Source organism: Ictalurus furcatus, chromosome 5 (genome assembly GCF_023375685.1).
Source record: "Ictalurus furcatus strain D&B chromosome 5, Billie_1.0, whole genome shotgun sequence".
Lineage (NCBI taxonomy): Eukaryota > Metazoa > Chordata > Actinopteri > Siluriformes > Ictaluridae > Ictalurus > Ictalurus furcatus.
The window spans coordinates 8,349,694-8,363,461 of NC_071259.1; the positions used below are offsets into that span (position 1 = coordinate 8,349,694).

General features: G+C 37.5%; 2 protein-coding genes across 13 annotated transcripts in view; one reads left to right on the forward strand and one right to left on the reverse strand.

Moving 5' to 3' along the window:
* The window catches only part of ift122 (intraflagellar transport 122 homolog (Chlamydomonas)), a 48,300-nt gene extending 43,745 nt beyond the window's left edge, over positions 1 to 4,555 (reverse strand). For 3 of the 5 annotated variants that reach the window (XM_053624590.1, XM_053624589.1, XM_053624594.1), the window contains exons 1-7: positions 4,336 to 4,555; positions 2,850 to 3,749; positions 2,618 to 2,684; positions 908 to 992; positions 469 to 547; positions 170 to 246; positions 2 to 68 (exon numbers count right to left, since the gene is read on the reverse strand). In XM_053624590.1, coding sequence (XP_053480565.1) covers positions 2 to 68; positions 170 to 246; positions 469 to 547; positions 908 to 992; positions 2,618 to 2,684; positions 2,850 to 2,917 — 443 coding nt within the window. In that variant the 5' untranslated portion in view covers positions 2,918 to 3,749; positions 4,336 to 4,555. The remainder of the gene's footprint in view (position 1; positions 69 to 169; positions 247 to 468; positions 548 to 907; positions 993 to 2,617; positions 2,685 to 2,849; positions 3,750 to 4,335) is intronic. The other 2 variants (XM_053624592.1, XM_053624593.1) reach the window with 2 other exon arrangements.
* Positions 4,556 to 4,661: 106 nt separating this feature from the next.
* On the forward strand, positions 4,662 to 12,408 carry mbd4 (methyl-CpG binding domain protein 4). 8 transcript variants are annotated; one of them, XM_053624605.1, is made up of 9 exons: positions 4,662 to 4,898; positions 5,105 to 5,275; positions 6,883 to 7,041; positions 7,735 to 8,258; positions 8,647 to 8,706; positions 9,169 to 9,303; positions 9,835 to 9,984; positions 11,995 to 12,098; positions 12,182 to 12,408. In XM_053624605.1, the coding sequence occupies exons 3-9, from the start codon at positions 6,929 to 6,931 to the stop codon at positions 12,254 to 12,256; spliced, it is 1,161 nt and encodes a 386-aa protein (XP_053480580.1). In that variant the 5' UTR covers positions 4,662 to 4,898; positions 5,105 to 5,275; positions 6,883 to 6,928; the 3' UTR covers positions 12,257 to 12,408. The 8 variants fall into 8 exon arrangements, with proteins under 8 accessions (XP_053480580.1, XP_053480584.1, XP_053480581.1 ...); XM_053624609.1 differs by having other exon boundaries at positions 7,742 to 8,258; XM_053624606.1 differs by lacking the exon at positions 5,105 to 5,275.
* Positions 12,409 to 13,768: the final 1,360 nt, after the last annotated feature.

The window sequence follows — 13,768 nt, forward strand, 5'->3', positions numbered from 1 at the left end:
CCCACAACAAGTGATCTTGCTGCTGACTTTGTGCTTGGACACCGATTTCTGCTCTGGGGACCAAAGACCTGCATCCCAAAACACACACACATGAACATTCTGTGTTAAGCCATAATGTCTGGCATGAACATGACAAAAAAAAAAAACCATGAGGCACAAGAACACTCACCAAAGTCTCCCGAGGAGCAGGATGCCAGCTGGTGAGTGACAGGGTTGTACGCAACACACTGGATAGAGTCATTGTGGCTGTGAGGTGCAGATATTTAAATTAATAATAATAAATTCTCACTTGTTTGCCAATGAAACAACTCCCTCCCTCACATTTGTTTACTCCCTCACACGCTAACCCCTGATTGGCTGATGGCTCCTGTGTGAACTTCTTTTGTGCCTAATGCTGTATTGGATGGTTGGATGCTTCAGTATTGAATTAGTAAATACTTAAGATGGCTTCTGTTGGCATCAACTCACGTGTATTTGAGAATTCCCTCCAGTTTAGAGGTCCATATGATGATGCTCTTGTCTGCGGATCCTGACGCAAAACGTTTTCCTACACAAAGGTTTGTTTTTTAAATAATAAAAATACACATTGATACCAGGATAAAATGAACAGCTGAGAGTTTGTATTTATGCTGATTATAGGTAGGGAATTAATTTACAAAGAATTCTAAATTGTTATACCATTATACAAGTTTAAAACCAAATAATTAAATACTTGCAATGCCGCTGCACTATCTGTCATCCTTTTCAAAAAGTGAACAAATCAGATACCGTGACCCATAATATTTGGGTTTTATTTTGTTGACTAATACTACATAAATTCTACTGCAGGTTTGGCATATCTTCACGTTACGGTGCACATTTTAAAAAGCAACAACTGGAATACAAAATCCGCAAATAAAACACGCACCATCTTTAGCATAGGCCACACAGTACACCGTGTCTTTATGTCCTTTCAGTGGCTGTATAAGAGTTCCATCAGCTGTGTCATAAACCTGTTAAGAAAAATGTAAACAAAATGTGAATACGATTAAATATCGCTATTATAAAATTCCTCTGCATTTAATCATTTGGCAGATCGATACTTAAAAATATATATATATTAAAAAACACTGAGCCTCAACTGTGTTTTAATTGTTAAAAAAAAACTAACAAATTCATAAACACATATACATTTGAGGTCATAAGTATACACACTCCTTGCAGAATCTGCAAAATGTTAATAATTAAAAAAATAAGAGGGATCATAAAAATTGCATTTTGTGTTTTATTTAGTGCTGCCCTGAATAAACTTTTTCACATAACAGATGTTTACATCTAGTCCACAAGAGACAATAATAACTGAATCTACACAAATGAACCAGTTCAGAAGTTTATATACGCTTGATTCTTAATACTGTGTGTCGTAACCTGGATGATAAACAACCGTTTTTATGTTTCGTGATAGTTGTTCATGAGTCTCTAGTTTGTCCTGAACTTCCCAATGTTCTTCAGAAAAATTGGTTAAAAGTTCTTACCGAGTAACACACTATGACAAAATTGAAAGAAATTCCAGAAATGAGGAGGAAAAAGGTGATTGAAATACATCAGTCTGGAAAGGGTTACAAAGCTATTTCAAAGACTCTGGGACTCCAAAGAACAACAGTGAGAGCCGTTATCTCCAAATGGAAAAACTCAGCACAGTAGTGAACCTTCCCGGAAGTGGCTGACCTTCCAAAATTCCTCAGTGCCTGGGCAACTTGAGTAATTGAGGGAAACATGAATTCTGCTTTCTACCAGAAAATCCTAAAGGAGAATGTCCGGTCTTCAGTCCGTTAATTAAAACTCAAGCGCAACTGGATTATGCAGCAAGATAATGATCCAAAGTATAGGAGTAAGTCCTAGTCCTAGAAGTAAGTGAAAGACTGATCTCCAGTTATCGGAAGCGTTTGGTTGCAGTTATTGCTGCTGAAGGTGGCACAAACAGATTTTGAGTTTAAGGGGGCAATTCGTTCTTTCACATGGCTGATAGTTGTTGGATAACTTTCTTGCTTCAATACAAACAGTACATTAAAAAACTATATTGTGTGTTTACTCAGGTTGCCTTTGTTTTATGTTGTATTTCTAAAACTATTTAGTATGAGATGCACACAAAAACAGAGGAAATCAGGAAATAAGAAATCAGCACATACTTTTTCACAGCACTGTATTTAACCCCTTTCCAACAGTGGTTGATGTTGAGATGCATCTTTTCACTGAGGAGAACTGACGTGCAAACATTCACTAATGCTCAAGAAAGCAACACGATACATTAAGAGCCACGGAGATGTAAACTTTTGAACGGGGTGATCGGTGTAAATTGTTATTATTCTGTCATATGGGAAACATGTAACTATATTGTTTAGCGTCTGAAGGGCAGTACTAAATGAAAAAACAAGATCTTTAAACAAAATAATAACAATGTACACCGAACACCATAAACTTATTACCTCAACTGGAACCAAAGATCATACTGCAAAATATCGGAACAGGACCATTACCTTTGTTACCTTGCTACAATTTGGCTTATAATGTACCAATTTATACATTATGTATACTACTGGGACCAAGAAAATCCTTTCTAAAATAAAGCATCACCTACCAGAACTCTGTTTCCGGCTGCTACTATGAGCTGAGTGCCATCAGGTTTGAAAGCCAAATCGTAAATGCTGAGAAGGTGATAAGGATCACAAACACAACAAACATGTTAATTATAACTCACTGCTGTTACACATACACATGCATACACAGCACCGCCCTTAGATAATACTAGTTACGTATGTATCTATGGTTCTACGACCCCTACATAACCAGACGAGGGCAGTGACAATCACCTGGATACCTTCTTGTGTACATCAGACCAGTGATGACAATGTAACTGGGGTACAAATTTCAGTTCCATACTTCGGCCACCAACCTTCTCAGGGCACCAAAATGACCAGTTTCAGCTCCAACCAAGTTTGCTTGTCTGTTTCAAAAAGTGTGTTCCATCTTGGACAGAGGTGTGATTGAAAACGTAGAAAAACAAGTAGTTCGGAAGAAGGATTCTAGGTTCAAGAAGGCGGAACTGGTTCACTTTCAAGTCCTATCAAGACAGTTCCAGCAAACAATGGCCACATGACAGCTGTATTTACATCTTATACGGTCATGCGGTCACTTCTTGATGTTGTTGAAAGTCTCAGTGTGCAAGAAGGTTTCCAGGTGATTCTAACTGCCCCTGCTGGTTAATAGAGGTGAACTACAACCAAAAATGTTATCATCTGGAATCTACTAAAGTGTCTGTCTTGCATTTCTGTTCTGAGTTCATTAAGGTTTCATTTGGTTACTGCTTTCGAAAGAAGGTTCTTCGTTCCCTTTCTTCTTGTAAGACCCGCCGTGGCGGGTTGTGTAGCTACATAAACGATTGGTGTACGAATGCTACAGTAGTTGCAACCTACTGCTCACTGCAGCTAGAGTTTTTTGTGGCAAAGTGCATGCAATTTTATTTGTTGAGGGAATTCCCCCAAGCACAAATGCTAACAAGGCGCTGCGTATATACATATATATATATGGTGGGGCAGTGGTGGCTTGGCGGTTAAGGTTCTGGGTTACTGGGTTTGTCTCGGGCAGGGGTTCAAGCCCCAGCACTGCCAGGCTGCCACTGTTGGGTCCTTGAGCAAGGCCCTTAACCCTCTCTGTTCCAGGGGCGCTGTATCATGGCTGACCATGCGCTCTGACCCCAGCTTCCTGACATGCTGGGGTATGCGAAGAAAAGAATTTCACTGTGCTGTAATGTATATGTGATTAATAAAGACTCATTATCATATGTGTGTGTATATGTATATATATATATATTCCACCCAGGTGACAGGTGTAGTGAGATAATCAATGTTATAATCTGTAGTGAGATAATCAGTGTCAGTGGTTTTAATGTTATTGCTGATCTGTGTAAATCATAAATGTTTGTGGGGCTTTTAAGAATAAGCTCTGTTGAGAAGATAACCAGTAAACAGAATTTAAGTTACAGGAAATCACTACATGGTCAGCAGCGACAGATAGTTACATGGGCTGGCTAGCTTAGCTCTTTTTTTTTTGTCCAGGACTATACTTGTAAATAACTGTTATAATATTTTCAAAGGTCTACGAAGCACACGCGAAAATATCATCTACCGACCACCAAGTTCACTGATTTTCGCACCAACTTTATCGAGGAAATGTTAGCTGAATATTGTTAGCCAGCCAGCTAAATCTGTTTACATAGCAACCGCCGTTGCTAACCACATCCAGGGATCGGAGCATCATGCAAACCCCAACATGCAGCAAATAAAATTAAAATCCCACCATTGTTCAACTTTGTCTCGGTCGTGCACTTTGTCTATCCATGTGGGAACAGCTCGCATCGTCGCTTGTAACTTCAAATGTATTTGTGTGTTAACATCAACAGGTCTTCAGCGCGATAAAGATGCAGAGCAGACGCTTGGATACCAAACCAAAAGATCCAATATGGCGACCGATATCAAAATAAGAGTCGTTCCGAGCTCATAATTCCAGGTTCCAAGTTCGTAATGATTCAATTTTTACTGAATCGATTCTGTGACTCCGCGTTTATTTGAATGGAGCGATTCGAGATTTGGTCATTTGATTCATGAATCAGGCTATGGCGTACAATTTGAATTCCCTCTAACATTATAGTTCAATAAGATTGCATTTGTTTTAAAGAGTAGATGAAAAAAATACACCGCCGAATCAATTCATTCATTATTGTAAAAGGGAGTCGACCAAATATTATATATCTTTCTGTCTCTCTTTCTATCTTTCTCTCTCTCTCTTTTTCGACAGATCACTTTATTCATCTCAGAGGGAAATTCACGTATTACTGCAGCACAGAGAGAAGTATACTTAAAGTAATTTAACATTATACATGAAAGAAAATAAGAATAGCCAATTTTTTTGGTTTCATATGCATTTGTATTTATATAATCAAAGGGGCATACATGAGCAGTAATATGTTTTATTTTTTATTGATTAAGTTTTATTATTATTATTGTTGTTGTTGCTTTAAATTAGGATTTTGGTGGCATTTTGTCATTTAATATGTTTGTGGAAGCAGGAAACTGAAGTGCGCTCAGTAGATGGCAGCATTAGCTGTTTTGATGAAAGCAGACGTTACAGGAAGAAGAGTTAGAGCTACCCTGTGTGTTGTTTTGAAAGAAAAAAAAGGCGGATATGTTCTCTAATGAAAGCTTTCTGGGTTTAGTTTAGACTACCTGGACTCATGAAAGTAAGTTTACTCTAACAAAGCAAATTAAAAATTGTTGTCAGATCTACTTCATTATATTTCGCCAATGCAGACATATAATTAGTGTCTGTTAAGACTTCATTTACATTGACTATTTACATGTGTGGCATTTGGCAGACGCTATTGTCCAGAGTGATTTACAGAAGTGACGTGTTTTATCAATAAATAGACCCGGGTACTGATTCAAAACAAACTCTGTTAGTAGTTGAAACAGTTGCTGATACATTTTCTGGACTGGACTGGACTGCGGTGTGTTCTTCCACTTGTACCACAGAGAGGGTGAATGCTCGAATCTGATTGGCCAGAAGGTGTGCACTATTTTCGTACAGCACCACAGGAGGTTTCGGTTGTAAATATGGACGATTGGTTCATATTAATGCGCTCGTTCTAACGCGTTAGTGTTTCTATAGTAACAGCTCATACACAGGGACTTGTACGGCGCGCGCGCCACATAATCTGACTAATAATAAACGGATTTAAAAACATATAGTTTAACAAAGCAATTCTTATCATCTTTGATGTGGTGAAGCTTTTGTTAGACCTTTATTTCATATTTATGGAAGGAGTGTCGGTTGTAAGCACTCTCAGTCTCGGTTATGTTTCTGTTTTCTCAGTAAAATGACAGATTGCGGTGTGTGTTTTTGTTTGTTTGTGTTTGTGTGTGTGTGTGCGTGTGTGTGTGTGAAAGAGACCGACAGACAGACGGGCTGGTGAGGGATTCATTGTTTATTGCAGCTATAACGTAGATGAGAACAGGAACTAACTCGTCTCTCGGACGTTCCACAACATTAAATCGAGCTATGAACTGTTAAAATGCGTGGTGTCATTCATTAATAAATTAATAAACAGTTACCCCACCCCTCCCCCGCTGTTTAATACTTGATTCTGATTGGCTGACAGATGTTCTAAGGCACCGCTGGAAACTTACAATTAATAAAAAATATCAAAATGACAGACAATTTTAACAGTTTTATTCCAGAAATAAGTAAGGAATAATAAACAATGGGCCGTTTAATTATATTACTACGCTTTGGGTCATGGTTGCATTACCACCTCAATGTGCATTATTTTTCTAATAATTCAATGACCCATGGTCAATTATTCCTTACATAACAGCAGCTCTAATTGTAGCTCCAGCTGTGATTAATAATGTGCTTCTAATGTGTTATTATAGTAAAAACCCATTCACAGGGACTTGGCATACCCATCCACAATAATTTAAGACTAATAAATAAATATGTTGTTATTTAACAAAGAAAAATCTATAATCACTGATGTGGTGAGGTTTTCTGTATGGAGACACTTGTTTAATATCTGGGACAGAGGAATTTGCATGCTCTTGGTACAAGCTGTGTTTTATTATTATTATTAATAATAATAATAATATTATCTTCAAGAGAGAAAAAAAAGAGAGGCTGGTGAGAGAATGACTGTTATAGCTGCTATATCTGTAGTATGTATGTGATAATTTGAACTATCTTGTCTCCTGGACGTTCCGCAACATTCCACGTAACTATGGTTAAAAAGTACAATGTGGCATTCATAAATTTTTTTAAAAATGTAAATATGTTTTATTATTTATTATCTAGCTTCATAAACTCAGCAGTAATTCCTGACAAATGTGTTGACCAAACGATGGCTGCCAGTACTGAACAGATAGACACATCGCTCCCTCCTGGATGGACGAGAGAGACAAGACAACGAAAGCAGGGCAAGACAGCAGGCAAAATGGACACTTACATTGTCAGGTAATGTAAGGTCATGTTCTAGCCCGTTATTGAATCTGGCCAGACAGCCAGCTCTAGGAGAAGGCCTGGTGGTTCAAACATCTTCCATGTCACAATGACAGAGCCCACTGTTGTGTGTAAATTTATGGCTAAAAAATGTATTTAAAATGAAATCTATAGTACAATCTATGATAGAATCTATAGTCAGCTTTTTTTTTATTGTTGCGGCCAAAAATGCTTGATTTTGGTGCATCTTTTTCCACAATTTTCAGTGCAGTTTGCAAAGGTTTTTGTGCTTTTTTGCGGAAGACTATTTTTTGAAATTGCATGAAATTGCTTTTTTAGTGATATTTGTTGGTAATTGAGACCTTTTAGCTGTACTCATGTTCGACGCATGTAATCGAAGGCGGCTTTGGCTGAATGCGTGTTGTGATGGTCACATGACACGTTTTGGCCCAAATCTGTGGAAAACCTGCTGTAATTTTGAAAACTTGCAAGCTCCTATGAATATTGCAGAGTTTGCTTGATTTTTGCATTGATTTCTGTGATCGCAAAATCTTGGAGGGACTGTGTAGTACAATAAAGTGTGCAAACAAATCTGTAATACAATCTATATCTAGTCTGTAGTACAATAACTGCAGCAGCTGCTTTTTATTGGTCTCTTTGTCCAAAACTTGTATTTTAAATTCTAAAATACATTTTCTGTCATGAAAGTCCTCAGGGTAAACGCTTCAGGTCCAAAGCAGAACTCCAGAAGTACCTGCTTACTGAGGAATGTGTCCATCTGGATCTGGACGCTTTTGACTTCACGACAAAAATCAAAGCACAGTCTCAAAAATCCAACTCTGAAAAGCCACAACAAAAAAAAAGAAAAACAGGAAGGAGAAAAGCACAACAGACAAATCAAACTGCAGAAAATCATCCTGGGGCAGCTGTGGGAGAAATGCAAAACATAGAGATAGAGACACAGGTGGAGGAGAAGAACAGTACGGAAGCCCAGGTGCAGAAAATAAAGAGTGACGAAGAAGAACAAACAGACGTCAAGGGCAAAATAGTGGAAGCATCCAGCAGTGTTGGAGAAAACGGACTGGCCGCTGTGCCTGCCATAAGTGTGCATGCAGCATCGGAGAGCGAAGGAGAGGATAAAGCAGAGGAGGAGAAAGAAGAAAGCGATGAAGTGAGTGACAGCCAAAAAAGTAACTCGGGGATTGGCTCAACTGTCAGAAACACACAAAATGGTGAGTATCACCCTAAACTACAGTGCTGTGAAAATCATTTAAAAACTGTAGTGTGTTTACTCAGGTTGCCTTTGTTTTCTGTTGTATTTCGTTTGAAGATCTAAAACTATTTAGTATGAGATATACACAAAAACAAAAGAAATCAACACACTTTTTCACAGCACTGTACTGCACAATTAAACGGTTTTACGAGTACTGTTTTTATTCAGATAATGTCCAGGTCTTTCCAAAGGCTACACAAACTTTTTCACACAGACATTAATCTGTGCCACAATACAGTTTCAATATTAAAGGAAGTTTTTGAGATGAATAGGCTTAAAATTCAGTCTACGTGATTATTTGTGGTGTTGTTTAATGGCATTTATTTTACTGGTTTGTTTTTGTTTAGGGACAAACTTACGTTCACAGAAGCGGAGAACCAGTCCATACTTTAAAAGGAAGAATGATGGTAGGTGTTTGACTCTGTTCACACTTGAAGAAAGCACATGCAGCTGAGCTGAGTGATGTAGAAGAACATCTTGTACTCTAAACAATAAACAGTGTGACAGAAGTGTAACATTTCTGTGCATTGAAAAGCAAAACCCATCATCTGCTCAATAACACAAGCACTAGCTCAGTGGTGGTGCTCAGTAGTTAAAATGTTGCCGTTCTGATCGGAAGGTCGTGAGTTCAAATCCCAACACTGCCAAGCTACCACTGCTGGACCCTTGAGCAAGGCCCTTAACCCTCACCTACTCAGTTGTATAAATGAGATAAGTGTAAGTCGTTCTGGATAAGGACGTCTTCCAAATGCCATAAATGTAAATGTGTAGTTATGGGAAAATAATTAACTGGATTTTTGTTTTTATCATGAGGTTAATGGTACTACTGTTAGGAAGCCAACATTTTCCCACGTCTATCTGTGTCACAGGTCTCAGTCCTCCAAAGCGTAAAGCGTTCAGGAAGTGGACTCCACCACGTTCCCCCTTCAATCTGGTACAAGAAACCTTGTTTCATGACCCATGGAAGCTTCTAGTGGCCACCATCTTCCTCAACAGAACTAGCGGTAAACAACTTCCAGACGTTAAATAAACGTGTTTATAGAAAGCTTTCACCATATAAACTATTACATTCGCTTTTCTTTGTTCAATAATGTTTTTGTAAGTGAAAGGTTTTTTCTCTTATAAATGAGATTTTAGACTTTTTATTTTTATTATAAATTAGATTTTAGTTTTTATTTTTATCAGGTTAGAGCTTGGGTTGCATGGAACATCGGCCATACAAGTTTTAATGAACACCTTCTAACCAATCAGAATCAAGAATTCAACACTGGTATAAGCTTAGATAACTAGCTTGCAGTACATACTTGGTACTGCAAGCTAGTTATCTAATATAACATAGGTGGTTAATCCTAATCCAACAAAATTTTAACATGGGTAAGATTTCTGGCAAACTAATGATGATATTTTGAATAATTTGCAATAAGAATTTGTTGCATGTGAAATGAATTTTTTCACTAGAAGTCTACACTTGGTATTATTGTGTCTCCTGTACGTCTGTTTACTGTATAATGTGTATTTTATGTGTGTGTGTGTAGGGAAATTGGCAATACCTGTGTTGTGGCAGTTTTTTGAGCGTTACCCATCTGCTGAAGTAACGCGTGCCAGTGACTGGAAGCCACTTGCTGATCTCATGCAGCCGCTCGGTCTCAACTCTCTACGAGCCAAAACACTCATCCGCTTCTCCGGTGAGTGAACAAAGTGTATGCAGATACCGTACATCTGATGTCTGACTGTATTTGCTTAATTAACAAAGAACAGATTTACAACAAACAGATTGGGTTATAAAACTGTATATATGAAATGTGACAGGCTTGTAGTACTGTAATTGTAGTACAGCACTATTCAGCAAATAAAGTTTACAGTACTGAGTTTACAGTACTGCACTGTTCGGCAAAGAATTTACAGTACTGAGTTTACAATACTGCACTATTCAGCAAATAAAGTTTACAGTACTGCACTATTCAACAAAGAATTTACAGTACTGAGTTTACAGTACTGCACTATTCAGCAAATAAAGTTTACAGTACTGAGTATACAATATGGAACTATTCAGCAAATAAAGTTTACAGTACTGAGTTTACAATACTGCACTATTCAGCAAAAAATGTTTACAGTACTGAGTTTACAGTACTGCACTATTCAGCAAATAAAGTTTACAGTACTGAGTTTATAATACTGCACTATTCAGCAAATAAAGTTTACAGTACTGAGTTTACAATACTGCACTATTCAGCAAAGAATTTACAGTACTGAGTTTACAATACTGCACTATTCAGCAAATAGAGTTTACAGTACTGCACTGTTCAGTAGTGCTTGTAGTACTTTAGTGTTCAAAGAGCTTGAATTGCAATACGTTATTTTAATTAATATTCTGGGAGCATTTTGACAGAGATGATCTATTCAAATATCACATTTCTGATATTTATAATTAAACATTAATAAAGAAATAGATTTGTAAGTACACATTCCCAAAATTAAGAAATCAACTGAAATGTAGCTTAACCAGTCCTTTAATCAGCCCCTCTGGGATTTAGTGATTTTGCGATCTCGCTGAAATGAACACAATATCAAGCAAATGCCGCAATATTTGGAGGAGCTTGCAATTTTTCAAAATGACCGCCAATTTTCCACAGATTTGGGCCAAGACGCGTCATGTGACGTCATCACAACGCACATTCAGCCGAAGCCCTCTTTGATTCACGTGCGTTGAACATGAGTACAGCTAAATGGTCTCATTTACCAACGAACTTCACTGTCAAAGACCGTGCAAAACTATTTCGTGCAATTGCAATTTTGCCAATTCAAGTAATTTTCCACACATAAAAAAAGCACAAAAACTCTTCAAGTTATGAAAAACGCCCCAGCAAAATCAAGCATTTTTGTCCACAGCAATCACAGAAAAACTCAGCAAAATCCTGTACAGAGTGATTAATTGCAGAACAAATATTAATGTAATAAATAGTTTTTTTAAAATAGAAACACTAGGACATTTTGTACATGAAATCAAGCATCTCAGTTTGCTAGACATCAGCTGGCCAGCCATCGTACTGTGACCAAGCACTGTCAGTTAAACAATATGGAATGAATAAAAAGGATGCGACACACTGTTATAGAAAAACAATCAGTGATAGGGAGATGTACTCTTAGCACTCTGAACACGATCGTTTTCTAAAAACAGTGTTTTCTTCCTCTTATATCACAGACTTTGCCAAAAGGTACGCTAGAGAATCATGTCGAACAAAATTGAATTTTTTGGCCTTGGCACAAAGCACTATGCTTAGTGTGAAACCCAGTACTGCTCATCACCCTGAGACCACCCTCTTCACAGTGAAGCGTGTTGATGGTAGCATCAGGTTGAGCGTTACTCAGTTCATTTTCCCCAACAATATTTACAGTGTGTACCATAGAGCTTTCTAGTGCTGAACTTCCCACCAATGAAACATGTTAGTTCCAAGTTGATATCATTGGTTAGCCTGATTTTGGTTTAAAGTTATTGAGGTTTAGATTAAATCCATTCTTTTTTTGTTCTGTTTTACGATAGCTGACCAAGGACTTGAAGGATTTGTCTAAAACATCTGTCTAGAACATCCTATTTCTCTTGAAGCATTGTAGTTTACTCATTATATAGCAGAAACTGTATGTAAACTTTTTAGAAGCCTTTATTTGTAGCTCTTATGTGGGTCTCTCCTTGGCAGATGAGTTCCTCACCAAATCATGGCGGTATCCATGTGAGCTCTATGGCATCGGCAAATATGGCAACGATTCATATCGCATATTCTGTGTGGGAGACTGGAGAGAGGTGAGACACACACACACACAAACAAGAATACACACACACTAAGAAGAGCTCTCCGCCATATTTGTGTGCTTTTTATTTTTCAGGTCACCCCAGAAGACCACAAGCTGAACAAGTATCACGCGTGGCTGTGGGAAAACCACAAGCAGTTAGGCATCTGATGTTTTGTGTTGGCTGGAGCCTCACAGGACTGTCTTCCTAACTTTCTTTTAACTTGCCATAATTTTAAATCAGGCCAAGGGAGTAAAGCAAAGGCTACTTTTTTAGTAACTTCAGTGCTGTCTACTGCTGAGAATTAAAAAAAAAAAGAAAAGCCCTTCCTGAAATCCTACTTTCAGAGTCAGTAATTAATTTCCCACACCTGTCCCATTACAAGCTTGCCCTACTTGATTTAATGTATGATTATAAGGTTCCATGTTCTGCCTTTCAAACTTTTAACCCCGTGATATTTCTCTTGGCCTTTTCAATATGCACATGAACACACAGCAGATCTTCTTTTTCCATGTGATATTTTTAATTTTGGCCCATTTTACACACTTCAGAAGAATAATGAACAGGTTGAAACTATGACCTAGTTAGGTAGTTGACCTGACCTCATTGGTCTCACAAACAGGAGCTCAAGGCATGCTGGGAAAATTTGTGAACCTTTGCTGTAATAAAGTCCTTATAGGAAAAAAAATATATATATGTATGTATAGAGTATGTATGTATTGATATGTATATTGAAGTTTTTTGGGGTTTTTTTTTTAACTTTTTATAATATTTACTTTTGTTTCTCGTTAAGGTCAAAGACTTGGTGTTTTCGATCCCATTGGGTTGAACGGTCATAATTAGCTTGCTATACTATGCATTTTAAAAACATTCATGTAATAATGTGGCCAGAGTCTTTTTCCTGTGTGGTTTTATCCCTGTGCTTTACCATATAGACATGCTACTGCAATAAAGATATTCAGATCTCTTTTTCAGCACAAAAATGGAAGCGACTGAGTGACTTGAAAAAGCTTTAATGAAGTGATCCACAATTTTGGCATAGAATAAATCAAATCATTAAAATGAATGATTATTTCTGTGGTATTATCACACCAAAAAGCCTAAAATCAGAAACATGGAGGTAGACTATGGAGCTAAGTTCATAGGTGGACTAGCTTTTTCAATTAAAGTTATAAAAAAAAATAACAAATAAATAAATAAATAAAACCCTTTATTAAAACGAGCTCATGCATCACGTTGTACTAAAATCAGGACCTGGAGGTTCCACATGGAGAAAGCATTATTTAGATTAAATGTTTTCAATTCATTTTCACATTATATAATGGAATAAGTTTAAAGCGCACCTATTATGGTTTTGAAACGTGCCTAATTTTGTTTTAAAGTTCTCATACAATAGATTTACACGCATCCAAGGTCAAAAAACACTTTAATGTGCTCATAATTTAAACCACAGCATTACATTTTTTCCCCAGTGTCACAAACGACTCGTTAAATGATCCGTTCTAAAGGATTGTCTAAACTCCTCCTTTCATAGAGCATACTCTGCTCTGATTGGTCAGATGTCGCAGTCTGCTGTGATTGGTCTACCACTGTCAGCAGGTTTCAGCTCCGTCTGTTTGCAAAGAGATGATGAAGACCAGAGGCGGGGCTTTTTGTTACAAACCTATGTAGGTTAGTACAGG